Source organism: Lampetra planeri, chromosome 16 (genome assembly GCF_965212315.1).
Source record: "Lampetra planeri chromosome 16, kcLamPlan1.2.h2, whole genome shotgun sequence".
Classification (NCBI taxonomy): Eukaryota; Metazoa; Chordata; class Hyperoartia; order Petromyzontiformes; family Petromyzontidae; genus Lampetra; species Lampetra planeri.
The window spans coordinates 13,391,922-13,419,877 of record NC_136122.1 but is presented as its reverse complement, the minus strand read 5'-3'; the positions used below and the strand labels follow the sequence as shown (position 1 = coordinate 13,419,877).

Below are 27,956 nucleotides of genomic sequence, written 5' to 3'. Positions count from 1 at the left end.
TCAGGTGACCCGCCGATCGACTTCGATGCCGCTATTGTTCCTGTTCAGTGCTGACCCACCACGGATCTCCCTTACAAACTATCTGGGTAACTGGCTACACACGGGCACTTCCCACGTAACAAATAAACATTGAAATTGCGTGTGGATAGGGGCAGAGGGATCGAACAAACCTGCACCACCGGCGCATCGAGATCTGCGGCCGGGAGTTGGAAGCGAACTGCCCACCTCTAGACTGCGTGCCGACCGTGATTCACCACGAGATGGTAACGGCCCCGGTTTGGCCCAAATGGTTTACGCCGTCTTTATCGCAAGCGCGCGGCCAACTCGCCGCGCCGTCACGCACCTCAGCGCCGGTGACCTCCGGGCTCCTCCAGTCCTCTTCACCTCGAGCCAAGGGGACGGACTCCAGCTGCCCGGTGGCCGTGAGCTCTTGGCCCGCATGGGCTTGGCCTGGCGGTTCCGTGGTCGTGTGATCTGCTGCCGGTTGGTTTGCGACCGTCTCGTCTGTCACCGACGGCTCAACTGAAGGGTTTACCGCGCTCGCCTGCTCTTTGCCATGGTTGCCTGCGTTCATCTGCGCTCCGGCCATCTCATGTCCGTTCATCTGCTCTGTGTCAATGTCAGATGCACCTATCTGGTCTGTGGCTACCTGGTCTTTTGCGATCTGGTCTTTGGCTATCTGTACTTTGGCTATATGTATTGTGGCTATATGTTTTGTGGCTATATTTGTTGTGGCTATCTCTGCTTCGGGTATCTGTCCTGTACTGATCTGGTCTGTAGCTATATGTTCTTGAGCTATGTTTTTTGTCATTATATATTCTGTGGCTATATGTGTTGTGGCTATCTCTGCGTCGGGTATGTGTCCTGTAGCTCTCTGATCTGTGGCTATATGTTCTGTGCCTATCTGTTCTTTGGCTATCGGTCCTTTGGCTATCTGTCCTTTGGCTATGTGTTTTGTGGGTATATGTTCTGTGGCCATCTCTACTTTGGGTATCTGTCCTGTAGCTACCTGGTCAGTGGCTATCTGTCCTTTGGCTATCTGTTCCGCGTTCATCTGATCAGTGTCAACGTTGCCTGCGTTTATCTCTGCTCTGCCCGTCTCATCTGTGTTCATCTGTTGCGTGGCTATCTCTGTTGCGTCCATCTGTCCTGTGGCTATCTGTTCCCTAATCATCTGTTCTGCGGCTCTGCGTTCCATATGTCTCCGTTCTGCCCCTGTCTTTTCTGCGTATATCTGCACTGTGGCTCTCTCTTCCCTGTGTATCTGTTCTGCGTTTACGCTCATGTGCGTTAAGTCTATCTGCCCTCCGTGTATCTGTGTTCCGTTCATCTGTGTTCCGTTAATCTGTGTTCCGTTCATCTGTGTCCCGTGTATCTGCCCCCCGCGCATCTGCTCTGCGCACATCTTGTGTACGCTATTCTGCTCTGTGTTCATGCCCATCACGTCTGCGGCTGTCTTATCTCTGCCTGTCTCTTCTGCACCGATCTCTTTTCTGCTCGTGTGTACTTGCTCTGCGCCTACCTGATCGAAAATTATCTCATACGTCCCTTCCGTTGCGATTTTAATCTGCGGTGCACCTATCCGATCTGCATCTGTCTTCTCTCTGCGTGCGTCTGTCTCTCGTCCTCTGCGTATCTCTTCGCTGCCCAGCTGTTCTTCACACACGTGGTTGTGCTCGTGGCTGTGGTTGTGGTTGAGCTGCTGTAATCGCTGCGGTTTGATTTTGCCATACTCCGGCCGGTCCGAGTCCGGGTTTTCCACGACCGTGCACTCGTCCTTCTTGAGTCCGACCGTCTGCACCATCTCCTGCAGCTCGGAGATCTTGCGTTCCTGCCACGAGATCGAGTTACAATGTTGACATTTCCTTGAGCCGGGAGAGAAGCGCAAGAGACCAGCAGGGGTCTCGTTTGCAAGAGTGGCCTGGGGTCACCAAAATGACAAGACCAGTGACGTAAAAAAAGTACAACAAGGAAGCAAAGAGTAAAGTCACGTAGGTAAAAATAAAAATAAAAATTCAAAAAAGTTAAATAAAATAAAAATCACGACGTTTCGGAGGCAACACAAGCTACCGTCTTCAGGTGGAACCGTCACAGCACGCTTGCTGTATCAAGTTCTTGATACAGCAAGCGTGCTGTACTTGATACAGCAAGCGTGCTGTACTTGATACAGAAAGCGTGCTGTGTTGGTTCCACCTCAAAGACGGAAGCTTGTGTTGCCTCCGAAACGTCGTGATTTTTATTTTATTTTTATTTTACTTTTATGAATTTTAATGTTAATTTTTTACTTACATGACTTTACCGAAAAAAACTAATAATATGAATCCTTGCAGTCACGAAAGCTTCAAATCTAGAAGCAAAGAGTAGCCAGGGCAAAAACAATGAAATGGAAATAAAGACAAAAAACAACTGCGTCACGGGAGAAATCTAAACCAGGACACAAACGTAAATCAAGATTAATATTACAACAACAATAATTAACATATTCTTTGGGCCTTTCGGTAAAGTCACGTAGATAGGTTCAAAGAAAATCACAAAAAACATCGACGTTTCGATCGCAACACAAGTAGTCGTCATCAGGAAAAGGGGGGTTAGCCTCTAAAGGCAAACTGTTTATAAAGGTTTGGAGATGGGCGTAGCCCAAGAGTCATCAGCATGGGCAGCTAATGTTCATGTGGGTGATGGTACTCGTAGAGGTCAACGGTGACAGACGCGTGTTGCTCTCTTGCACGAGTGGGTTTTTTCCCCAGGTGCTCTGATTGTTTCGCACACGTAAACACTCAAGAATTGGCCGATAAAATCTTCATATCTACAGGACCGCAGAGCCAGGGGGGAAGTTTGCGCTGGCTCACTGCCTGCCTGGCTGTGATTCCTTCTCGCGCCTCTTGAGCGTCTCTCTCTCTCTCTTCGGCAGCGAGCGAAAATACTGCATAGCGGCGGCGCAGGGTTAAACGTTGACATTATTATCAAAGCGTTGTGCAGGATTTTGTTTTTGCTGCGCACGAAAAAAAAGCTCCCAACCTGTTTCTCATTCGCTTCCAAAAGCGAGGCCACCAGCACTTTCATCTGCTTATCTGTTGGGGAAACAACAACAACAACATCAAAACAACATCAAAACAACACTACAATGACAACAACAGGGAGATAAAGTTGGAACGCTATCCTTGCTCGGAGTGTTTGGCGCAACGCCCCAGCTTCGTGGTCATTGCCCATCATGGGACTTGCGGCCTCGACGATTCCTCAATTGTGACCAGTGGTGTGGATGGCATGGGCTCCTGGCACAAACTGAAACTATTGACTCAACTACTACACTTTAGCGAAAGAACCAAAGAGTATGAATTACTGCAGTCACGAAAGCTTCAAATCAAGATTAAACTACTAAACTAAACTATGAGGAAAAACTTAAACGTTGTTTTTATTTTACCAAGTAAGGCCCACTGAGCTATATTGCTCTTTTTTTAGAAGCGAACTGACCACAAATGATAGCTCAACGAATTGGTTTATCATCACCTGGGAATTTATTGCAGCCGAATAAACGTGATGTTTATTCTAAATGTGGAGGGAAAAACTGGATTACCCGGGGGAAAATCCACGCGATCACGTGGAGAGAGACACGCAAATTCCAAATATATAAACATCGTCAGGCTCGAGATCGAACTTACGACCTCCTGTATATCTGACGAGGTAGTTAACATCTCGGCACCCGTGGCGTCCCTTACCTGCCCCACTGGGGTCCCCGTGCTGCCCTCCCTGAGTAGCGCCATTTCTCCTGACGGCACCGAGTTTCTCGCCGTCCTCATGGAGGCTCACTCTCTCCCGCAACTCGGCCAGTTCCGACTACGTGGGGTGTGGGGGGGGGCACAGGCGGTACGCGGATCATCGTCGCTATAATCATCGTTAACATTATTATTATCATCACGATAATTGTGATCATCACCGTCATCATTTTCATCATACTCATCTTGATCATGATCGCCGTCATCGTTATAATCATCGTCATTGTAATCTTGATCATCATCGTGATCATCATCATCGTCGTCGTCATCATCATTGTCATCATTGTCTTCATGCGACTGCCTTCGGGCCTTACCTTGGTCGACTGGAGGAGCGATTCGTACTCGGCCTTGGAGCCCCGCAGCTCCGAGATTCGCATTGAGAGGTCCTCGAGCTGCCGGGAGAAGCCCTGGGGGCGACAGGAGGAGGCAGTGGGGGTCAGGGCACAGTCCACACCCCCCTCGAGTCAAACTCCACGCTCTTCATGACCCAGCGCTTTCCTCCTCGCTATCAGCCTTGGCCCTAACATATTTATATTTTCTGGTGCAAGGTCCTTCCTGGAGTCTGTGACGCTGCGGCCCCGCACCTTAGCGATGAGTTGGCACAACCCAAGCCGCGCGCATTGTTTGTATGTGTGGACGACTACCAGTGTTGTCCTTCCCCCGCACCTCCAATTAACAACGTGCGGTGTGAACGAAGTTCAACGTACATACATTAATGCAGAGGTGTCTAACGCGTGAGCTGGTTCAGTTGCGTGCAGCCGTTGTTGTTGCACCTTAACAACAACGACACGTTTAGGTTGTACAGCATCCAAGGAGTGGAGCGTCGGGGCAGTGGCGCATTGCGTGCGCACGTGGATCGCTCGGCCGCGCGCCGCTGCGCTGAAGCAACGATACATGGGCACGTGTCTGCTCATCAGGCGAGGACTTTATTTTAGATTTAGTATTATACTGGAGGAATCCGATGATCAATGAAGCTCTTTTCACAGATGTCGGCTGGAGGAGGGTGCCCGACGCAACACCTCGTTATTGTACTCACGCGGAGATCTGACCCCCCCCCAAAATAATTGTGAGTCATCGAAGCGTCACGTTTCTGGAGCGAATCCGCTTGCTCTGTATTTGTGTCTGTCTGTGTGTGTCTGTCTGTCTGTGTGAGTGTCTGTGTATGTGTGTCGGTCTGTGTGTGTCTGTCTGTCTGTCTGTCTGTGTGAGTGTCTGTGTATGTGTGTCTGTCTGTGTGTGTCTGTCTGTGTGTGTCTGTGTGTGTGTCTGTGTATAGTGTCTGTCTGTCTGTGTGTGTCTGTGTATGTGTGTCTGTCTGTGTGTCTGTGCGTGTGAGACCAAAGCGCCCGTTCACTTTCCGCATTAGCAGAAGTCACCAATTACCGAGATCCGTGCTCGGCAGGGGCTCGTAGTGTGCAATCGCTGCCGCCGTAATTCGCCCGAAACGTGCGCATGAGATCGTCTGACGGGCTGAACGCGCATTGGCATGATTAGTGGCTCTGCTCGCGAGCAAACTTGGCAGTGCGTTCCCGCGATGAGCGACGACTCCACAAGTCGCGCTTCCGTCTCCGTGGCCAGGCAATCATTGGGGAGACCTCCCGGGCCGCGTCCACGAGATTCGCGATTCGCGACTCCCAACGCCCGGCACGCGTCTTCATTTTTAGCGGAAGAACCAAAACGGGCGTCGTCTCTCGCGAGTGCTTTTCGTCGCGCTGATTTGCCAATTACTCAAATAGCCGAGGCTCACATCTGCGCGATGAGCAATTACTCGGTGGAGCCCTCCGCGCGTAGACGCGGCCGGGCTTGGCCGGAGAAGTTCGACCCGCTCGTTGCAGAGGTTCGCGGGTTGGAGCACCGACTTGGCCGCCCTTGGTTGATGAAAGTCAAAGTTTGAACGTGAAATGTCCTGCTCGAGTGAGGACTCTGGCGATTGGCTCGTCCCCCTGTTGATACAGCCCTGGGCCAGTGGTGGGAATTCCACGTTCCATTGGCGGGGCGAGTCTGTCCGTGTGAACACACCACTGTGGCCCTGCCCGCAATGTGGATGACCCCGGACAGAGGGATCATGTGCTGAGTCAATGTACTCAACAATACATTGTATTGATTATTAATGAGAAGAAGAAGGAGGAGGAGGAGGGGGATGTCGTCATCGTGGTCGTCACCTCGTGCAGCAGAGTCTCAGTGGACGAGAGGCGCTGGCGCTGCTCCACCACGGTGGACTCGAGCTCGTGCAGCTTGTCGTTCTGCACCTCCACTTGCTCGGTGAGCACGCCCACCTGCGCCGAGACAGAGACAAAGATCCCCCGTGTAGCCTACCCACACTTTAGCGGGCAAGTGCAGGTGGCGAGGGCCGATTATAAAAGGCAACAGCGGGGACCATCGTCGATGCTGATGGCTCCTACCCCCACCTCACCGGGTACTCATTTAATGGCCAGGGCTGGTTGGGACGTCATTCGCCTCTGATGTCGTTCGCGTAGCGTATGCATGTTGAACTTCTTTCGCACCGTACGTAGCCAACCGGAGGTGCGGGAGAAGGACAACAAACTTTACACGACAACAAACAGTTCTAAAGTTATTAGTTTTCACTCTAGACTTAAACGTGCTTGGCTCCAGTGACTTGCTAATATCGGAGCGTTACGGTGACCACCGCCGTCTTTGTTCGATGCTTTGCAAAAGCCGCTGCCTCCGCTGCTGCTGCGAGGATCACCACCGGATTTGGCGTGATGGAGGTTCATGATCCAATTCGCCACCGCTCCACCCCCGTGCCGTGACGCGGCGCAGCGGCTACTTGATTTAAAAGCGGCGTCACTCCACGCCTCTTGGATTTAAAACGCAGATGAGAGCCGCTGTGCGTTTCTGTGTGCGCTCGTTAGAGTGGGGAAGAGAGCCACTCATCCTCTTGTGGGGATCGCCACTCAATTTCGATCCCACGTGGTCCTCTCAATCAGCGATCTCGTGGAATCGCTTGAACCCCCCTCCCCCCCCCCTCAATCGCACGTGCCGGGGAAAAAACATCCATCACTCACCATATCCTAGAATCTCACCCAGATCTGAAAACAACGCTGACCGAACACAGTGGAACAACGCGGACATTCCCGATCCTAACATCATCAATCCCCTTTGCCTTTGCCATTCCTTGAGGACGTTGGTGGTGGAACCATCGACCGCATCGGCACATCACGGGAGTGCGATTGTGGCCGTGCGGCAAAAACAAACTGCGGGTCACTGTGGGCGGCCAATGTCGTCCGTGCTCGTCCGGCGGGGGGAGGGGGTCACCACGCGACACCAACTCCCTCCTGGGGCCCTCTCGTGGCCAGCAGACCTCGCCGTTGGCATTTGGCTCGTGAATTATGGACGCCTGAAACGTGAATTCCTCGGTGATTTGCGGCGCGTGTATTGTCGTCGGTACTCAACGTCGCGGCGTACACAGCCACCGTGGCGCCGCTCGGCGTGGAGCAGACCGAGCAAAAGCTAAGGCAGCCCACCCACCCAAGTAGCTCAAGGGGGGTGGGGGGCGGGGCGGAAAAATGAGATCACGGGTGGGAGAAAGGCGGCTGGTCAAATGTTCGAGCCGGCACCTGCAGAGAGAGCGATTCCTGGTCGCTCTCGACGTGAGACAGACGGTCCTCGCGAGCCGGGTACGACCTCACCAGGCAGTTGGCGCCCTGCAGAGAGGCGTGCACCACACAAAGAGACAAAGATCCACCGGATTAGCCTTCAACGGACTGTTGGGGAAAGGGCTGTAAGCGAGCACCTATGTCGGCCGGCATCAGGGTGGACACTCCAGCTCCCAAGGGTGAAGTCGCCACTTTCGCTTCGTGTGGGGAGCGTACCTGTTCGTGTGTGCGCGTGGTCCAGGCTGCGTGGGTGTGTGTGTGTGTTTGTGTGGGTGTGCATGTATTTGTGGGTGTGTGTGTCTTTGTGGGGAGTGGTGGTGGAGAGGTTAGCGCACTACGCTACAAACTCGGCGACCCGAGTTCAATTCCCCCCATTCTGGGCCTCCCCTAGGTCGATTCAGCTTTAAAAATGTGTACCCGGAGCAGTGTGTAAATATCAACATTGGGAAGACAAAGGCGGCCGAGGGTGGTGCCGGCAACCCACCACCTTGGTGCGGACATGCCGCCCTTCATAGGTGCTGCGCGCGAACAGCACTTGCTCCAACTGGCATGTGTGGGCTCGACGGGGGAGCGTTGTGTTGCGTGTGCGTGTGCACACACGGGTCTGATTGTAGTCAGGCGGTAACAATAGAACCCCGTGGTGAATTCTCGCATTCTCACAAAATGAGTGAACAAAATTCTCGCCGTGTTCCGAGCGCCGCCGCCGCCGCCGCCGCAGCAGCCCTCAAGGGATTGTACCCCGTGCTGTCAACATAACTCGAGGGGTAACTTTTGGAACGAATCAAAGCGGATCACCGCAGTGTCTCGTGGCTCTGTTTATGGCTCTCAAACCAGACCCGTGCAGCTCAGATGCAGCCGCTGATACAAACGCATCGCCAGCGCTGAGCAACATCTCACAATAACAATGACTGCTGCTGACGACGTCAACCTGGGACATCGTGCTATCGCCTGTTCGTCGTTGTCAGCTCAGCGGGGCGGTCACCACAGACCTCGGGACCATTTGGACTTTCCTGTTCGAGAAAACGCGAACGAGTTTTTGTTGCCAAATCTACAAGCGCCCCTTTGCATTTCTCCGTGGTCGAAGTGGCGCCGATTGGGGAGCGATCCTTCCCGGTCGTGGTGGTTCCGTGAGTCGCACTCCGCCCGCAAAGACTACTCACTCAAACGTTGGTCCGGTGACAAGTTTTTTGGAGGACTTTTTATTTATGTGTGTTCATGTAGAAAGGTCTGTCGTGGAGGCGACATCTCTTAACTTTCCGAGGGTTCGTCGGCACGGCGTGGTTTTCCACGTTACGTAAAATAAAGACAAATCAAGTTATATAAATGTTCTGCACTCACTGATCTGTCATCCTAAAAAAACTCATTCATTCTCCAGTCTCTTTCAGCGCACAGCTTCCTCCAGACGGCTTTACGCCGAACACTAAATGACATTTAACATTACGATTCATTTCAGGCCCTGCTCTGGTTTAGTTGTGGATACAAATCAATTCTCCAATCCACAACATCACCCCACAGCCTACGCGTGCTGGCGTCACGGCGCTTGTGCAAGCTGCTTATGTAAGATGTGCATCTTTATTTTCGGATGGTGCGATATTCATTATCTGGAAATGTTGTTGGCTTTGAACGCCCGATAAGTATAAAGTGTTTTTTTCTAATTGCCTTTTGTTGACTCGCCACATGAAGAGACATGCCGCAAATCGCTTCTGCCTACACATACACTCAACGCCTTATTCTCCTCTGTGGGCAAGTCACTTAAGCAATTATGCTACTCGTGTACCTGCTGCAGCTGCCACTGTGGTTGACAGCTGTTTGGGTTTGACCCGGGCAGTCCGGTAATTGGCATCTGTGTTGGGATGGCAGGAATTCGATTCGCACCGGGATCTGGTACCGGCATTGCTGTTTGATCTAAGGTTGCGCTAGGGAGGCTCTACAGGAGGAAAGTTGGCAGACCTGCAGGCGAATGAGACAAAAATAACCTTGTAAAAGAATGTTGAGGATATGGCCACACGTTTACAGGCGACGCCACGTGGGGGCTGGAGGAATGCTGCCGAGCGGCATTTGCACCGCTCGCTCTCGCTGCGCGCCGAACTCAGAGACGGCGTCGCGTGTCACCGTCGTGCCGCGTGAGAGACGTGGGGCAATCCTCCACTCGGAGCGCGATCGCACGGAGCGGGGATGGGGGCGAGACCGCGCACGTGGGACCACAGCCTGCGGCCTCCCCTAAGCACGAACTGGGCAACGTCGCGTGGTCTTGTGAGGAAAAAAACAATTCTATGACAGGCAACGTTTCGGACAATGGCCCTTTTATAACAACGTGAAAGGGAGAGGTCACAGTCGCGGTTGTTTTGCGTTCGAGCGTGGAGTCGAGCATGGGGTCGAGCATGGGGTCGAGCGTGCAACGTGAATTGTATCGATACTTTTCGATTTAAAGCTGCTTTCGTGACTGCAGGGATTCATCTTCTTGGTTCTTTCGGTAAAGTCACGTAGAATGGAAATAATAAAATAATAAGTGAGAATTATTTTATTATGTTTATTATTTTATTATTTCCATTCTACGTGACTTTACCGAAAGAACCAAGAAGATGTATCGATACTCTTAGTTTTTTTCGGTAAAGTCACATAGGTAAAAATAAATAATGAAAATAATAAAAACCAATAATAATTGTGATTTGTTATTTTATTTCTATTATTATTTCTATTATATCTGTATTATTTATTATTATTCATTCTTACCTACGTGACTTTACCGAAAAAACCTAAGAGTATGAATCCTTGCAGTCACGAAAGCTTCAAATATAGAATTGTATCGATGCCTTATATGGGCAAGCGCACACCCAGAGTAACATTATTTGGACATGAGACACCTACTTAACGTTGTTATAATTCAGGGGGGGGGGGGGCGAGGAGGAGGGGGGGGGTCTATATTTTCTCGGCAGGGCCCCCAGCAAGGCGGCGCTCTCATCCGGACGCTTCCCGTCAAAGTCCAGGCGGTGATTTCCCCGTTGGTATTTAATCGCTGTGCTGCCTTAGTCACCTTCCCTGTTGCAAAACTACTACTACTAATAATGATGATGATGATTATAAGTATTGTTATGGGAAGCGGTGGCGAGCTGCATTTAGCAGCATCCAGCGCCGTAATTAAAAGCGACTTTTCTCTTATTCCCTTCGACGCCTTTCCTCGCTGCACACGGAGCTGATGAACGACGCTTGCAATTGGGCTGTCAACGACGTCACACTCAACGTTGCGTCACCCTCGCTGACGAACCGGTTTGTGTGTTGCATATACACACATCTGTGTGTATAAAAGTACGTTGCATATTTAACTAATGTCATGTAGGCATGTATAATGTATTTATACACACGCTAGACAACGAACAGCAATGACTCCCCCGCTGTTACAATAACGTTGTAATTAATGGATTTGTAAATGTACTTACAAAAGATAATCCTGCGATATGGGCTGTGGTGTCGAATGGAGAAGATCAATTGAGAGTGGGGAGAGTGAGACGTGGAGAGAGTGAGAGAGATGGGGTGAGTGCGAGAGATGGACAATTTATTTAAAAAATATTACATAGAAAACAGGGGGAACATAGACATAGAGTAGGGAGAGAGGGGGTAGAGAGAGAGGGGGGGGTAGAGAGAGGTGGTAGAGAGAGGGGGGGTAGAGAGAGGGGGTAGAGAGAGAGGGGGGGTAGAGAGAGGGGGTAGAGAGAGAGGGGGGGGTAGAGAGAGGGGGTAGAGAGAGAGGGGGGGTAGAGAGAGGGGGTAGAGAGAGAGAGAGGGAATGGGTAAGTAGGAGGAGAGCAGAGCGTGAAATCGTTCGTGAAATCTTTCGTTCAAAAAGGGGTGGGGGGCATATAAAGCAAAGCATTGAAAAAAAACAATAAAAAACCAAATGATGAACGAAGCAAAGTGCCGACTCCACCGAACATCTTCTTGTTTCCTCTGATCGTAAACAAAAGAGAGTGAGCGAGAGGGATGGAGAGAGGGAGAGGGAGTGTAGAGAGGAAGAATGGGAGAAGTGAAGAGATCGAGACATGGACAGAGGGAGAGGAGGAAGCGACTGGTTTTAGACTCAGGGGGAGAGACGTCAGGTTGTATGCACATTCTAACTTATTTAGCCAACCGTGATAATAGGAGGTCCGGGGGAAAGGAAAAGCAACTCGACTCAATAAGCGGTGAGAAAGAAGTGAGTTAGAACGATCCAGACCGGTCAACATGAGTGAATTGGACCCATTCTCACCGGTTTTGATACTGCCCACGTTTGCGTTGCTCAACCAGGGCGAGAACTCGAGCGAGCCGGAGCATTAGTCTGCCAACGTTGATAATATCTGGCTGTCGCCTGATGAAGCTGGTTGTAATTACTGGCGAAACGTCGTACTCAGTTTGTAAATGTTGTGGCTTGGCTCTCCAACACACATCCGGTGTGCTGTACTAGTGACGAATTGGCACGTTCTGCTTACGTGACAAACCTTACTCGTTGGCTGTGTCGGGTGGTGGCGGGTTTTAACGACACATTTATATATTTACGCGATCTAACCACAAAAAAACCTGCATTATGGATTATATTGGTCGCGAAAGCCTACGTGTTAAACCAACTTTGTTAAGTTTTGATATCCAGTCAGTGTGAGGGGGCATACATGATGTGGTGTGCCGGGGTGGTCGCTGACCCGGGCAGACCCGGCTGAAAATAAAAGTCCTGCAGTCAATCTTGCTTGGCTCCTGTGAATGTCTGTGGTCCGCGTGGTTGGTCGTGTGCTCGTGTAGCAATTAACGCACTGCGCTACGAACACGGCGAACCGAGTTCGATCCCCCCCCCACAGCCAACATCCGCGATGAGCAATGGAATCCGTCCTGGGCATCTCCCTAGATCGACTCGGCATAAAAATGAGTACCTGCTGCGGTGTGCAAACATCAGCATTGGGGCGATGGAGGAAGGTGAGCAGGCGTGGTCCTGACCACAGCACCCACTCGTGTGCCGTGTCAGCCTTCGCTCACAACTCCTGTCCCGACAGTGTGTGGCGACTACATGGGGAACCTTTGCCTTTGTGTGAGCCTGTGGCTCAGCGCAAAGCCACCCCGGTGATATAAGGAGTCGCGTTTGTTCTCTTCGTGTGGCTGAGCTCTAAAGTCTCTTTGAGGCCCTGTGATTCTGACACAATCACACCCTGGATTGCGAGGCGATATGGACACTATATATGAGAGTGTGTGCACGCTCGTGTGTCGGTGTGTGTCTCACCGTCTGCGTGTGTCTGTACGCACAGGGACTGCTCGCGTAGCGGTTAGCGCGCTGCGCTATGAACCCGGCGACCCGGGTTCGATTCCCGCTGACGGCCAACACCAAGTGACGATTATCTGAACCGGTTCTGGGCCTCCCCTAGGTCGACTCAGCCTTCCAAATAAGTACCTGGTACGGTGTGAAAACATCGGCGCAGGTGAAGAGAAAGGCGGTTGGGAATGATGCTGCCAACACAACCTCCTCATGCAGCACCGTACAGATCCTAATAGGTGATCGCTAACAGCACTTGCCCCCACAGTCTCCATGTACATATGTTGCACTTCTTCCGTATCGTACGTAGTCGACCGTGATAATCGAAGGTGCGGGGTTAAGGACAACAAACTACAACACCAAAAGCAGTTTTAAAGAAATGAGTTTTAAATTTGAAAACGAGCGATCTTTGTCTTTGTGTTCCCGTACGTGCGTGTACCCGTGCCGTGTGCACGTGGATGCGTGCCGTGTACCCGCGCCGTGTACCCGTGCCGTGTATCCGCGCCGTGTATCCGCGCCATGTATCCGCGCCGTGTACCCGTGCTGTGTACCCGCGCCATGTATTCGTGCCGTGTACCCGCGCCGTGTACCCGCGCTTGCCGCACCGTGCTCGCGTGCAGCCAGCCGAGCAGCGCCCTCACGGTGCCCGGGGGCAGCTGCCTGCGGAGGCCCTCGCGCTCCTCCTGGCTGCCCAGCCGCTCGAGTCGCTGGCAGAGCTCCTCCGTGAGGTGCACCACCTGCAGCCCGGCCCACGGCGCCACGGCCTGCGACTCGCCGCCGCCGCCGTTCCTGCTCGCCAGCGCCCAGCTGCCGGCGCCGCCGCCCGTGTCCTCCAACTCCTTCTCCGTGTGCTCCGACTGAGCTGTGTGTGAGAGCACGAGGTCATGGCGGGGAGCGGTGGCGCAGTAGTTAGCGCGCCGCGCTAGCAACCCCTGGCGACCCGAATTCGATTCCCGCTCGCGGCCTCAAACTGGGACCTGTTGCGGTGTGGGATCTCGCGGTCATCACACGCGCGCGCACGCAGTCACAGTGGTGAGTTTCCGCCACGGCTGAACCCCCAAAAATTGGCATATGTCCCTCCGGATTGCGCCACATCTTCCAGCCTAATATCCGACGTTTCGCTCCACGAAGCTTCTTCGGTTTCTGCCTCTCAGTCGTCAGGCTTGGTCGCCGTGAATGTCCCCTGCGAGGGCCGGTGGCCTGTCCCGAATCCAAGCACCGCGCGATTGTCTCTAATTCAAATTCGCCCTCCGCCTCACCGCCTGTTCCTCTTTGTCCCTCGGTGCAATTTCCAGCGTGCACCTCTTCCCGTGCCTTCTTTGCGCATCGTTCATCCGTGAACGATTGTCTTCACGTTCCGCGTCAGTGTTGGGTTGTCTCTGAAAATAGGTAACCCTTGCACGTTTAAAGTTGTACATCTAACTGTTGTTCAGCTGGGTCAGAACTCAGGTGGGGGGGGGGGGGCGAGGGTTCGCCTGGGGTCTCATTTGCCAGGGTGAGCTGGGTCACCGGCATTTTGCTTTTCGTTGTCAAGTACATTTCAATTTAAAAAGCACCTCGCCCTTCTTCACGATACACGAACTATCCACGTGGTGTGTGAGTAAGGGCCATCACACGAAACGTCGCCTATTAAATGCATTATCGTTTCAGGGCCACGGCGCTATTGACGAATGTAATAATAATTTGCATTGCTAATTTGGCTCATATCATCCGTACATCGCAATGCGCCGCTGTGTATGGAAAGCCAGGAAATACACAGAAGCTGCAGGGTACACGACCAGAACTAGCCGGGGAGTAGAGGCCGCGTGAACGAGGCGAGTGTCGAGTTTCTCGTGTTAGGAGAAGGCCGGCGTTCTCTCTGAGAGCAGTGGTTCACGTCCCGTGTCCGCGAGGCCGTGGGGAGTCGTCCGTGGATCTGATGCCAGGACGATTTTTGGCACGCAACACCAGACGGTGTGTTTTTGTTTGACCGCACGGTTCTCCACGTTGAGGGGTGAACAGTGGCCCGCGAGGCCAGAACGGCTGGGAATCCCTGCCCTAGAAGTGGCCTCTCTCGATCTCCCCTCGAGAGCGGAGGTCCCTTCACCGCCAAGCAGCAGCGCGAGCACTTGCAGGGGCTGCACCTTCACCGCTACGGACACCCGCGACGTAGGACAATATCTACCGGCACCTTAAGCCTCCCATGTGTCACGCAGGCACACACCAACACCAAGAACACACAATCTGTTCTTTGCAGCCAAAAATATATCTAAATCCCAGCGCACAGGCGTGTCCGTGCGTGCGTGTAATGACACTGCGGAGTGGATGCGGGAGCGCAGCGGCGAATCCGCGCTGCGCTAGGAACCCGGCCACCCGAGTTCGATTCTCGCTCACGGCCACCAACACAAGTGACGATCATCTGAACCGGTGTTGGGCCTATCCTAGATCGACTTAGCCTCAAATGAGTACCTGGTCCGGTTTGTAAACGTCGCCACTTGTTGAAACAAAGGTGATCTAAAAAATCTAAAGTCTTTTTTGTTTCCCCAGTTAAGGCCCACTGAGCTATGTCGCTCTTTTTCAGAAACGACCTGACCACAAATGATACCTCAACGAAGTGGCTTATCGTGTGGAAATCTACACAAGCCAACTATCGGACGTGGTGCTGGCCACCCACCCCCCTTCTATGCCGTGCCGGCCTTCATAGGTGCTACTCGCCAGCAGCACTTGGCCCATCAGTCTGTCACGGCTGTACTGCAGTGGGGGGGGGGGGGGTGTCGTCTTTGTCTAACGACTGCCAGTTCGCACGGGCGCGAGGGCCATTGTTTGTCCGTGAAACCACGACGGATGGACGAGCCGGTTCAGTTCCCCTCCAGCTGACACGCAGAGGGAGATAGAGAGAGATGGGGGAGTGGAGTGGAGCGGCGGCTCCACGTTCGCGCAGACGCGATCCGCGGCCAAGCGAGATAATTCCCTGCAGCAACTCTCGCCCAGTGGCACGGTGGGTTTGTTGTTGTTGCTGTTGTCTCGCTGCTGGGTTCCTCCTCCCGCCTGTCCCCTTCACCAAGGGTGGCGGTGCTCTGCCTGCCCCTATTCGAGGGCCCTTGGCAGAAACACAATTTTAGCTCCAATTGAAAGGGAGGGGTGTGTGGGGGTGGGGGTGGGGGGCGGCTGAGTGGGGGGTGGTGTGGGTTTTTCACTTCATGAAAAGAAAGCGAGCGAGATGACTCGAGAAGGTATGTCGACGAGAGGGACACGGTGTCAGGTTCCGAACGCTCCTCTTGGCGTGCCACATCCGTCTCGCTTGATATGTGTCCTAAATCTACTCATCACATGACAGGAATATCGGGTGCGACGACTTCGGGTTAGTATTATTATGGATAGGCGGTACCGCGTATTCTAGTGGTAGTGCCTTACGCCGATAATCCCTACTCATAGCCAGCCTCGTAGCAGCGTTTCTAGAGATATCGAGCGATTAATGAAGCCCTGGATCGAGATGCGGTAGTGAGATGAGAAAGATGCCGACAAAATAGTGTCATCGTGTGGGATGAGAGATAAGAGATTGATGCATTGGCCTGGTCATATTCTTGGTTTTTTCGGTAAGTGACTTTACCGACACAAGCAAGAATATGAATCCCTGCAGTCACGAAAGCTTTAAATCGAAATTTAATGGCCTGGTTATGTTTTAGTATCTCGTTGTGTTGAGCAGGATTTAAATTGCAGTCTGTGTTTAGGGGTAGCCCTATTGTTGCCATGAAGCCAGCACCCCCCCCCCCCCCCCGAGCTATTTGGTGCCACGAAGTTTTTTGCTTGCCCATCCCTCGCGTTGCCACTGGGTGGCATTTCTGAGACGTGAGCTGCGGGATTAATCTTCATCAAGAACATCATCATCCTTGATCTATCAATCACCGCTTGCAGGTGTAGTAGCACCTTTACAAAGGGGTGGTGGCTGACCGTGCCGTGTATCACCTGGATTTTAAGACGCTGTGGAAAGTAAGAGGCATCCAGAAACGTGTGCCCGGCATCGACAAAGTTGCGTGAATCTGGTTTCATGCACGCCGATTGGATGACACGCAAATGTTGTTTGCTTATTAATCGTGTTAATAATTGACTTCACACCGACGCTATGATTATTCTGTGTTGTGTATCGTATAATGTTACGTCTAACTAGGACCCGTATCTAACAGAAAGAGCGAGTCATTGTTTCTAAACATCTGGCAGTTCACCAGAATTGGTTCAAGCGAGCGTGACTCTGAGTTCTGCTTCGTCTGCAATTCATGCTAATTACATTATTCACTCCCAGAAGGCCATGCGACTGATGGGATGTGTAAAAACATAAACAGCAAAATCTGCACGGACAGATATTGGAATTAAGATCAATCGTCTGCGTGTCTAATATGCTGCCCGTATTCTCCACAACGACACTCCTAATTACTTGGGTGATATTGGATTATACCACGCGCCCCCGATCTTTGCTTTAAAATACAGGGAGAAAAAGAGTGTGTGAGAATGTGATATCGATATGACGCTCTGCCTCTTCACACCTGGGCAGCCGTGTGTGTATGCCAGTCATCTCAGTCAATCCATGGCACCTGCTGGGTCTGGTTCCGTGACCTCCTCGACTCTTCACGCGGCCTCAGTGCACCCAGCCTGGCACAAGCTCTATGGTGAATTCACCCTCCACTTAATGGGGGAACGGCGGTTGTTGTTGTGCGTACATGTGTGGTTAGTGGTGGCGCATTGGTTAGCACACCAATCCATGAACTCGGCCAACCTTGTGTTTGATTCCTGATCATGGGGAACGTCAGTGGGAAGTTTTGTCGAAACCTATTCTGGGCCTCCCCTAGGTCAGCTGGGTGTGGCGCTGGCTACACCGCCTTGGATCGCGACGTGCCTGGCTTCACAGGTGCTACTCGCTAACAGCACTTGCCCCAACAGTCTGTTAAGGCTATACCGGGGTACCTTTGTCTTTATCTTTATATGTGTCAACTTGTGAAAGTGTCCTATTATGAGATTAGGGGCGTTGTGTTTGCAGAGTGGGGGGAGATGTGTCGCAGTGGTGAACATCCTCCACGATCAACCCGGCCACCTGAGTTCAATTCCCGGCCACGGCAGACATCAGTCTGGAGCTCCCTTGCCCGAACAGCAGCCCGTGATGTCGGCTCCCTGCTCCACATACATCCTTGCAGGTTCACGCTCCTCCTCCTCCTCTGCTCGTGACTGACAGCATAGGCACTGCACAAACCCGATTTGCATATTGTAGTCCCGCAGTTGTCACGCCACCGTTCCCCACAGACGGTGTGTACACTGGCATCACTTACCCTGCCACGTCATCTGTAATAACAGGGGGACTTAGGGGATATTTATCTCTTCGCGACCATGTGTGGGAATGCGTGTGTACGCATTGGCTGGTTAGAAACATTCAGGCCTGGCCTGCCTACGATCTATCCTGGGCTTAACCAGACTGGATTGTGTGAGGGCCTCAGATCTTTGAAAGATCTGGACACAGTCCCATCGGTAAGCTCCTCTGGCAAGCGAGGCTGCGTCGATTTGGTCATGTAGCCCGCATGCCCAGCCATTGCATGCCCAGCCATCGCATGCCCAAGGAGATTATGTTTGGCCGGATGAAGAGTGCTTAAGGGGCGCGGCACGGGCTAGAGAAGAGATCGGCACACTTGGTACGGAAGGATGCGGAACTGATTAGACGTTCAGATGACTGGCACCAGCTGTTTCAAGATCGGCCTCTGTGGAGGAGGTTCGTGAAGGACGTTACTGGGGAGTTTGAGGCAGTCGTCCCCCAGTAACAACGGAGGGCAGAAGATCGACGCTAACAACAACGAGTAGAGCGCCGTGCGGATACAACGCGTAAAGTTGGCACAGTGGAGAGCTCAGTTGGTGAATCTGCCATTCATCTCAGTCAGTCAACCCATGGCACATAGGTCTGTTCCGTGACCTCCTGCTAGTGGGCCTTCGACACTTCGCGTGGCCTCAAAGTGCTCCTAGCCTGGCACAAGCGCCGTGGTGACGTCACGGCAACTTAGTGGTGAATGGCGAGTGTTGTGTGTGTGTGTGTCCCTCGAGTGGCACTTATCTGCAGTGAGTGACCATGTGGGCGAGTGACCGTGAGAGTGAGTGACGGCATTCGCGAGTCGTGTAACGAGTGTCACTTGATGGGCAGTGTGTGCACACTTATCTGCTGTGTGTGTGTGTGCGCGTGCGTGCGCGTGTGTAATGAGTGTGTAATGCTTCTGGCTTAACCCGTCTATCGAGACAGCTGCGCTGGCCTCCGCCCAGATCCCCGTGCCTGCACTTGTCCCTGCACATCACAGCGCGCCCCGTTGCACAATCGCTCATTGTAGGCTGTACGCAACAATACTAATAATAATAATTTCCGCGTTTATTTTCAGCATTTTATAAAAAAAAATGTTGAACCAACATTTTCTTTCCTGTTCCTTCAGACGGCGATGACTCGCTTTTCCAGTCGTATGAAAATGTGATCGTGATTTTGTGTTGCTGCCGCTGCTGGACTTGCTGATGGGTCGAGTAAGATGTGGATATGCGTCATTGGACCGTGGGCTTGGATTGTGTAAGTGGCGTGCGTTTAAGAGGACTACCGGTCGGTCTTGTTCCGCCTTCACAGGGCGCGATCAGAACGAGAGCCAAGTGGCTTCTGCCAAAACTATGATTATAGTTTTTTGCATTGTCTTTTCTTTTTACCTCGGCTTATTCCGAGAGTATTATCGGCGTCTTGTCATTTGTGCGACTCACAGCCTCCTCCCCCTCCCTCCTCCTCCTTCCTATGTTTGTTTTACCAGGTAAGGCCCGAGCTGCGTAGCTCTTTATTCAGAAGCGACCTGGCTATTACAAATGATAACTCAACGAAGTGGCTTATCATCATGTGGTAATGTATAGCAGCCAATTGATATAAACGCATGTTTCTAAATGTGGAGGGAAAAGCCAGAAAAATCCACGCGACCACGGGGAGAAAGACACGCAAACTCCAAATATACAGCAGCAGGCGTCAGGGTCGAGATGGAACCCACGGCCTCCTATAAACCAGGCGAGGTAGTTAACATCTCGCCACGGCACCAAGAACCGAGACCATGGCCATTGCCCGGCCTCGTATCATCCCACTGCTACTGCACATTCGCAGCAGCAGTTGCAGTGCTCAAGCTGCATACACTTTTAAGAGACACTTTAAGGCCCCACCCAGCTCTTTCCTAAAGGCCCCTCCCTCTTTCTCAGAGGCCCCTCCTCTTTATTAAAGACCCCCTCTTTCTTAAATGCCCCAGCTCTTTCTCAGAGGCTCCCAACTCTTTCTTAAAGGCGCCACCTGTTTTGTTTTGTCGCCTGGCTTGTGAGTCGCCACAGGAGTCACGGTCCCTGACATCCGTGAAATATTGTGCGTGCTGCGAATTGCATTTTAATCATTACGATTATTCTTGTTCAGATACAAAGTGTCCCCGTGTATACATAAGGGCCGAGAAAAGGGAGGATGACCGAGATGATTGCGGTGCTTCTGGGCAGCTGAACTCGACGATGAGAGCGCCGTGCCAATGCGTCCTTGAGAAATGAAACAAGTTCTAGATGTGCGCGTGCCACCTGCTGTGCCGTATGGATTGGAAGTGCGACCACGGGTGAAAGGGAGCGAAGAAAGTAAACGAGCTTAGACACGCGCAGAAGGCCACGAAGAGTTGCAAGCCTTTGGATTCGACAGAGAGACGGGACCGGGGGAACGCACGTGTGAAAGATCGAACGAACGCGCTCAGAGACGGCGCGTTGACTCTTCCAGAAAGTACGCGGGCCTGACCGGGACACGGTGGCTGATGGTGACGATGTTGATGATAATCACAACAGCGTGGTGGGTGAGTGTAGTCCTGGTGCTGCATCGACCTGGCACCAGTCAGTGAAGGTTGTCGCCTCCGAAGGGCTCTGATGACATGGAACGTTGGGCCTAAGTTGGAAGGCATTGATCCGACGTCTGTCCAACGTTGGCCCAATGTCGGTTGACGTTGACCCAACGTCGGTCCAACGCTGGGCCAACGTGGCATGTTTAATGGGTAGCGCGCTCAATCAAAACACATTACTAATGGGGCAATCGGGACTCTGTGAGCATCACATCCGTCCTCGTTCACTGGGCCCGTGAGCTGGCCTCGATGCTCAAATCCCGGCTGCTCGCTAATTGCGCCCCGCAATGACAGCGAGCGCACGGTCGCGCGCTATCGTTGCTGAGCGTTAATTACACGGGCGCGTGCGTGCGCGTGTGCGCGCGTGCACACGCGTGAATGTGCAGGACAGTGGTGCAGTGGCTAGCGCGCTGCGCTACGAACCAGGCGACCCGTGTCCGATTCCTGCCGCACGGCCACCAACGCGAGTGAAAATTATCTGAACAGGTGATGGGTCTCGTGTAGGTCGACTCAGCCTTAACTGCGTAACTGGTGCAGCGTGTTAACATCAGCACTGCCTGGACAAAGAGGGACGGATGTTGTGGTGTAGGCCACACCCCCCGCCCTCTCCCCTATGTGCCGTTCTGCCCTTTAAAGTCGCTCGCTAACAGCACTTGCCTCGACAGCCTGTTGAAGGCTAGACGGGGGATCTTTGTCCGTGTCGTCTTGTGTAGCCGTGTACAGCGCGGGCATCATTACGACCCCGCACTCAATGCTCGCTGCGCAGCCGCTCGCTAATCAGAGCCACATTTACGGGACGAGGTTGTTTAGTAATATTTATATATTTATTTGCGTCTCTCTTTTTTTTCTCTTCTCCGGGTAAAATTCGCACACTACGCCCAAGCGTGAGGCGCACGGGCAGACACGGCCTCGGAGAGGCGGAGAGGCAGGGTGGGAAGGGAGCTATCGAGGACGCCGTCGCAGCAATTAAATCTAAGCAAAGCCACAGTGGCCATTCGCAGCAGCACCTCCTCCTCCTCCCAGGGTAATTCCATCGCTAGACAAACGGCGAGCCCGGTGATGCACCCTGGGCTGAAATGTCATTCTCCTCGGCGGAATGCGCACTAATGGGCTTAACTGCGGCGACCGCGGGGGGGGGGGGCACTTCCAATGCCTGAACCCCCCGGCACTCACTTCTTCTTCTGCTTTCGTATGCAATTGTGAAAAGCAACAGTTTTTATTTTTTCTTAATGATCGTCCCCCCCCACCTCATGTCCTCAACGCCTCGTCTCTGGTAGTGCGCTCCGACCGCGCGTCGCTGGCCCTCGCGTCCGCGTCTCGCTGCCTCTAACGCCGCCTCGTTAGCGCTAACGAGGCGTCGCCACGTGCTCGCCAGGCACGGCCTGTGCTGTCCGTGGCCGTTGAGGAATGCATTTCATCCTTTGTTCTTTATTCGTGTGGGTCTCGTTGCTGTTGCTGCTGCTGCTGCTGTTTTTGTCGAAACGTATATGCGCAAATCGGACGCGTCGACATCAAGGCAAATTTTCGATTTAAAGCTTTCGTGACTGCAGAGATTCATCTTCTTGGTTCTTTCGGTAAAGTCACGTAGAAGGGAAATAATAAAATAATAAAAATAAAACATAATAAAATAATTATTTTATTATAATAAAAATAAAACCTAATAAAATAATTATTTTATTATGTTTTATTTTTATTATTTTATTATTTCCCTTCTACGTGACTTTACCGAAAGAACAAAGAAGATGAAGGCTAATTGTCACCGAAGAGCGAGACGTTGGTAGATGTCCAGTTGCTGTGTTCCGAGTGACGGCGGCACGCGGTGATTCGCGGCTCTCGGCGCCTCTGCGCTCCCCGTCTTCGCCCACTGAGTTTGTGCTGCTCACAGCAGCATTGGTGCATCGGTGCTCAGCCCCTGTTTGCGGCCCTGCAGAGTGTGTGGTGACACATCCGCATTCATATGACGGGGGGGGAGTATATCCGTAAAAACAACCGCGGTTGACTTCCCCACACAGTGGTGCCTATTTTATCGACCCCAAAGGGATGATGATGATGGGCTGAGTCAACCCTCCCTCACCAGGATTTGAACTCTCGTCTTTCCGACTGCGAGCCATTTTATCGACCCCAAAGGGGATGATGATGATGGGCTGAGTCAACCCTCTCTCACCAGGATGTGAACTCTCGTCTTTCCGACTGCGAGCCGCTCGCTCTGTCGCTGAGCCAGCTGGTGGGTTGAGGATGCTACTGGTCAAACGAGGAGTCATCGATTTTAACCGAAGCAACGTTGCACGGACGTGTTTGTGGGTAGCTTTTTTGTTCTTTCCGATGAGAAATGGAGAGGGGCAGGAGAAAATAGATCAGAGAGGGAAGGGCGTTGGACAGAGCGGAAACAATGCACAAAGAACCGCGGTTCAATGCTGAAAGTCATTCACAAATTTGGTAGCGTTTGAAAACGGTGAGTTTATGAATGGAGGGAGGATAAATCAGACAGAATCACCAATGGATGGATGGATTCGTGATTCGATGGCTTGATGGCGGGATGAGGTTAGCGGGTAAATGAATGAGGGAAGGGGAGGGATGAGACATGGATTGGTGAATGATGGATTGGGTGGAGTAATGCATGGATATATGGAGTATAATTCATGGATAGCTAGAAAAATGTATGGACGGATGTATTTATGGATGGATTTAAGGATATGGATAGATTGATATATATTGAGAAATATATGGACTGATGAATAAACACGTAGATTTATGAACTAATGGATTTATGAATTAATAGATGTATTTATGAATGGCTGAATTGAAGAAGAATGGATAGATATAAGCTAGAATGGATGGATATGAGGAATGGTTTGATGACTAGATTAAACGATAGATGGCTTTCTGGAGGGATGAGTGGATTATTAAAGTCACAAATGTATGATTCAATGATTGCGTGAACGTGTGGCGCTGCCCACGAGTACCTGCTATGATTCCATCCACCTGCTGGATCGCAGCCGCCAGCATCCGGCTCGCATCCGACTCCATCCTGTGGGAAACGAGAGCCGTGCCACGGCGCCGTGCGCGAATTACAGTGACTCAATAATTGTCATAATTAATCACCAATATGCTTATTTATCCAGGAGAGCAACACTGAGTCATAGTATCCATGTCCAGACGGCTCCTGCTGCTGCTGCTACATTGGGTGTTACTTTTAAAATGCCTTCAGCCAATTAATTTTGAGTTGCGTTTATTATCATTGCGGAGTAAACCGGAGCGCCCGGATAAAACCTACGCCTTGCGCGAGGGGACAACACTCTATCCCCGTACAGACGGAACAGCTGGTGATTAGTCCCCACTGCGCTGCAGCGCATTGTCCTGGTGAGCCAGGGTTACGTTCTCTCTCGACGCCCACGGGAAGGAAGGGAGTTCCCCAATAATCCGTGTGCGGTGATCCACCAACCCCGCGCTGTTGCCTCTACAGCGAGGGGTGAGTGGCAGCCACGTGCGGCATAGCTACCACCACCACGGCGCGGCTTCTAGATTTGAAGCTTTCGTGACTGCAAGGAATCATATTCTTAGGTTTTTTCGGTAAAGTTACGTAGGTAAAACATCAAAATTAATGAAAATAAAATAAAATAAAAACAAAAATCACGACGTTTCGGAGGCAACACAAGATGACGGAGACTTGTGTTGCCTCCGAAACGTCGTGATTTTTGTTTTTATTTTATTTTATTTTCATTAATTTTGATGTTTTACCTACGTAACTTTACCGAAAAAACCTAAGAACACGGCGCGGCTGTTGTCGCGATTATTAATATCGTTGTCATTTTACATTTGTTTCTTGTCCTGTTTGTTTTTTTGTGGGGTGGGGTGGGGTGGTGGGAGTTTGTCGGCTCGTTTGTTTATGCTTCTTCTCAGTGGGGGGTCGTGAGTGGGTTTGTGAACAGACAAATCGCTGAATAATTGAGAGAAAATTAGCGATGGGGGGCCCCGCGTGGCGCCGCAGGACGCCATTGGCGGAGTTTGGTGGTCGCCCGCGTGGGCTCCTCTCGCGTCCAGGGCTGTTGGCGAGCACCTATTAAGTAAGGCCAGAGCCGCACCCGAACGCCTTTGTCTCCCCGGTGATGATGTCTACGCACCAGGTGCTGCACTCGTGTCAGGATGAATCGCCTTCGAGGGAAGCCCAAAATAAGTTCAAGGATCGTTTTGGAAATGTCTTGTGCATGATGTCTAGTGAACTAATCACACTGTCGCTGCTGACTCGCCCCCGTTTGGGCCTCATCAGCAGATCCAGGCCTTAGCCGAGGGTGGAGGCTACGCTGCGCGTGGTAGCCTGTGACCCAGCACTTTGGACGCAGCAGTCAGGGTTGGTGGCTCACATACAGATGGGCTGTGAAACTCTCTTCGCGGGGAAATCGAAGAGCTGCCATGCACTGGCTCGCTAGGTACAAAAAAAGCGGTACGGAAATTGTGGACTAATGTCCATCTGTACCATCTGTATGGGATAGAGCGCTGCCCCTCGCACAAGTGGCTACTTCCCGATGCCTACCACATGTATACACACGTATTAGATTGCCGATAACAAATTTATATATATATAGTAATGCAGAGCTTAGTCAATTGTCGGTCGTGCTGGCTCATCACCGCCTGGGTGCCGCTGCCTTCCAGCTTTGTCTGTGGCTCCTCGGCGATTGTGAGACGCAAAATAAAATAACCATTAAACAAATTACTTTGGGTTATCAGATATTATTTCCAAATTATTCTCAACAGTGGTGCCCTGATAGACTAAAGTTCAGCAGAGGAAATGAGTGGCCTCCTTCATACGATGAGCACGGTTGGCTACGTACGGTACGAAAGAAGACCAACGTCCATACATAGCACCCATTTCTACAGAGGGCCCTTGCCTATACACATGTGGTAGTTCACCAGCTCTGGTACAAGGAAGACTCACTTTGCTGATGATACACTGAATGTTGAAACCAGTCCTTGCCTATCAACACGTGGTAGTTCACCAGCATTGATGGATATGGCGAGACAAATGTGGTCCTGAAGGTCGCAGTCAGTCTCGTGTGCGCACGTCTTTCTTTTTGTTCCACACGCGCACGGAGAGAGAGAGAGAGCTCGTCTTCACGTCACGGCAAAAGCCAAGGCAATGACTGTTATATAATTATCAGGCCGCTCTGGAGGAGATAAACTTTGTAAAGGGAACACACGGGACGCGAGAGAGAGAGCAGGGAGAGAGTTTGAATTAAGGGATTTATAGCCAAGAAAATTAAGCGTCTTGTAATTACCAGCGCGATAATCATCCGAGCGCTTTCTTCACGGAACGCATTGAGACGCGAACACGAGCCAGGCTCTAAGACTACACGCGCGTGCTGCTGCAGCAGCAGCATCAGAGACGGAGACAGCGCCCATCAAGTCTCTTAGACTGTTGGGTCCAGACACGGGCTGTTACTTAGCGAGCGATATATTCACGCCGCGAGTACTGCGGCACGGAGAGGGGTGACGTGGTCACCGGCATCCTCACTCGGTCGTCCTTGTCTCCCCCAGTGTTGATGCTTACAACCACACCAGATACTGAACTGATTTGAGGCTGAGTCGATCTAGAGGAGTCGAAGTGAGGGAGGGGGGGTTGGAAGGGTAGGGGCGGCGGCGGGGGGGGTGAAGGGGAGGGGGCGGGAGACGGAGGCGCCAAGACCGGTTGAGATGTCACTCGCCACTGATGTTGGCCGTGAGCGCAAATCGAACTCGGACCGCCCGATTCATAGAACAGCGCGCTGACCACTTCGCTCCACACTCAGCTTACGCACAGCACGTACACAGCAGACACAGCGTACACGCACAGCACAGACATAGCCAAAAGACAAAAGTCCCCCGTATAGCCTGAACAGACCTTTGGCGAAAGTGCTGCTAGCGAGCACCTATGAAGGACAGAACGGCGAACGACGGTGTGGGTGGCCAGCACCGCGCCCGGCCGCCTTCGTCTCCTTCATGGCGATGTTTACACACCGCACCGGGTACTCATTTGAGTCGACTTGCTCAGACATACAATAGACACACACACAAACACACAGACAGACACACACACAGACACACACACAGACACACACACAGACACACACACAGACACACACACAGACACACACACAGAGACGCGTGCAGAGGCACGACACCTTATAATAAAATGCGTGAATTTACAGAAAGGCTGGCTTACTCTGGTCGGAGCGGCGGCGCGGTGGTTAGCGCACTGCGCCTCTTTAAATCTGGCGACCCGAGTTGGATGTCCGCCCACGAACGACGTTGTCTCCTACTGTAAACGACTCGTTTGACAGGTAAACGAGTCACGGCAGAGTTTGCTGAACCGCCCACGATACTAATCCAGGTGAGGCTTACCTGCCCTCATTTCCATACAGCGCCAAAGTCGCCACCCATAATAGCAGTGACACAATCGCACCTGATGTGTGAGCCCGTCCCTTTCTCGCTCCTTCTCTAAAATCCCTCTTGTCTCTCCCCCTCCACCCAAAATATCACCCCCACGCCCCCTCCCCCGACCCGCCCCACCTCTAAGCAGCATGGAAGAGGAGGCCAAATAACCCTCTAGAGCTCCCTCGAGTGGAAGTTGTTTTTTTCCGGTAGCAGCGGAGCGAACTTGCGATTGCAGCGCTGCGCCTTTAGCTTCGCAAATCTGCGTCGCGATCGCACGTGCGGTTGTTTTAATTGAGCGCTGAGACCGGGTCTCAAACTCAATTTAGCCCGGAGCTAAGGCTCGCCTACTGTACCACGAGCTTTCACATTCAGCCTCACAGTGACCTCGTGTGGAAAATTCATCCGCTGCTGGATGAGGGCATTTCCTCCCCACACCGCGTGTGCCACGATGGGGTTCTTTGACCCCACGTCACCACTCGTGCCAGTGCAGGTTGGTGAAGTGGCGATGAAGGTGGTGGTGGTGGGGTGGTCAAGGCCGGTTCTGACATCACAAGCACTGCTGTTGGCGGCCGTGTTCAGGAATTCAACTCACACGGACAGGGTCTCATAGCCGCACTGGGCTGCTATAACAGGGTGCCGGCAACGAAAATAAACAGAAGAGAAGATTTATTGTTTGAATTCGGCACAAAAAAACCCCTCCTCATTTCAATAGCCGCAATGCAGTCAATGTGCGGTGAATACGAGACCGGCGGTGGTGCTTAAGAAAGAACGTCACGAAGCAGCCGTCCTTCAAGAGCCACCGCACGCGGCTACGGAGCCGCAGGTTGCCGGAGCCCTTGGGCTATAAACACTGGCTGGAGGCGGTGTGAAATGTTGATTAAAATTCTGCGTTTTCCAATGCATGCCTCCCAAAAAACATCAGTATAAAACATATACACATTCCGTGAAAGTAGTCTTGCGCGTATGCATTCGGGTGAATGCGGTTGAATGATCTGCAGAGCGGGTT

At 52.1% G+C, this 27,956-nt stretch overlaps 1 protein-coding gene across 2 annotated transcripts in view; it reads right to left on the bottom strand.

The window, feature by feature from the left end:
- The window catches only part of LOC144723086 (uncharacterized), a 46,134-nt gene extending 19,134 nt beyond the window's left edge, over positions 1-27,000 (bottom strand). For both annotated transcript variants that reach the window (XM_078601672.1, XM_078601673.1), the window contains exons 1-9: positions 26,739-27,000; positions 23,506-23,570; positions 13,265-13,521; positions 7,352-7,438; positions 5,936-6,049; positions 4,088-4,180; positions 3,717-3,834; positions 3,019-3,071; positions 344-1,831 (exon numbers count right to left, since the gene is read on the bottom strand). In XM_078601672.1, the coding sequence (XP_078457798.1) occupies positions 344-1,831; positions 3,019-3,071; positions 3,717-3,834; positions 4,088-4,180; positions 5,936-6,049; positions 7,352-7,438; positions 13,265-13,521; positions 23,506-23,569 (2,274 nt within the window). In that variant the 5' untranslated portion in view covers position 23,570; positions 26,739-27,000. The remainder of the gene's footprint in view (positions 1-343; positions 1,832-3,018; positions 3,072-3,716; positions 3,835-4,087; positions 4,181-5,935; positions 6,050-7,351; positions 7,439-13,264; positions 13,522-23,505; positions 23,571-26,738) is intronic.
- Positions 27,001-27,956: the final 956 nt, after the last annotated feature.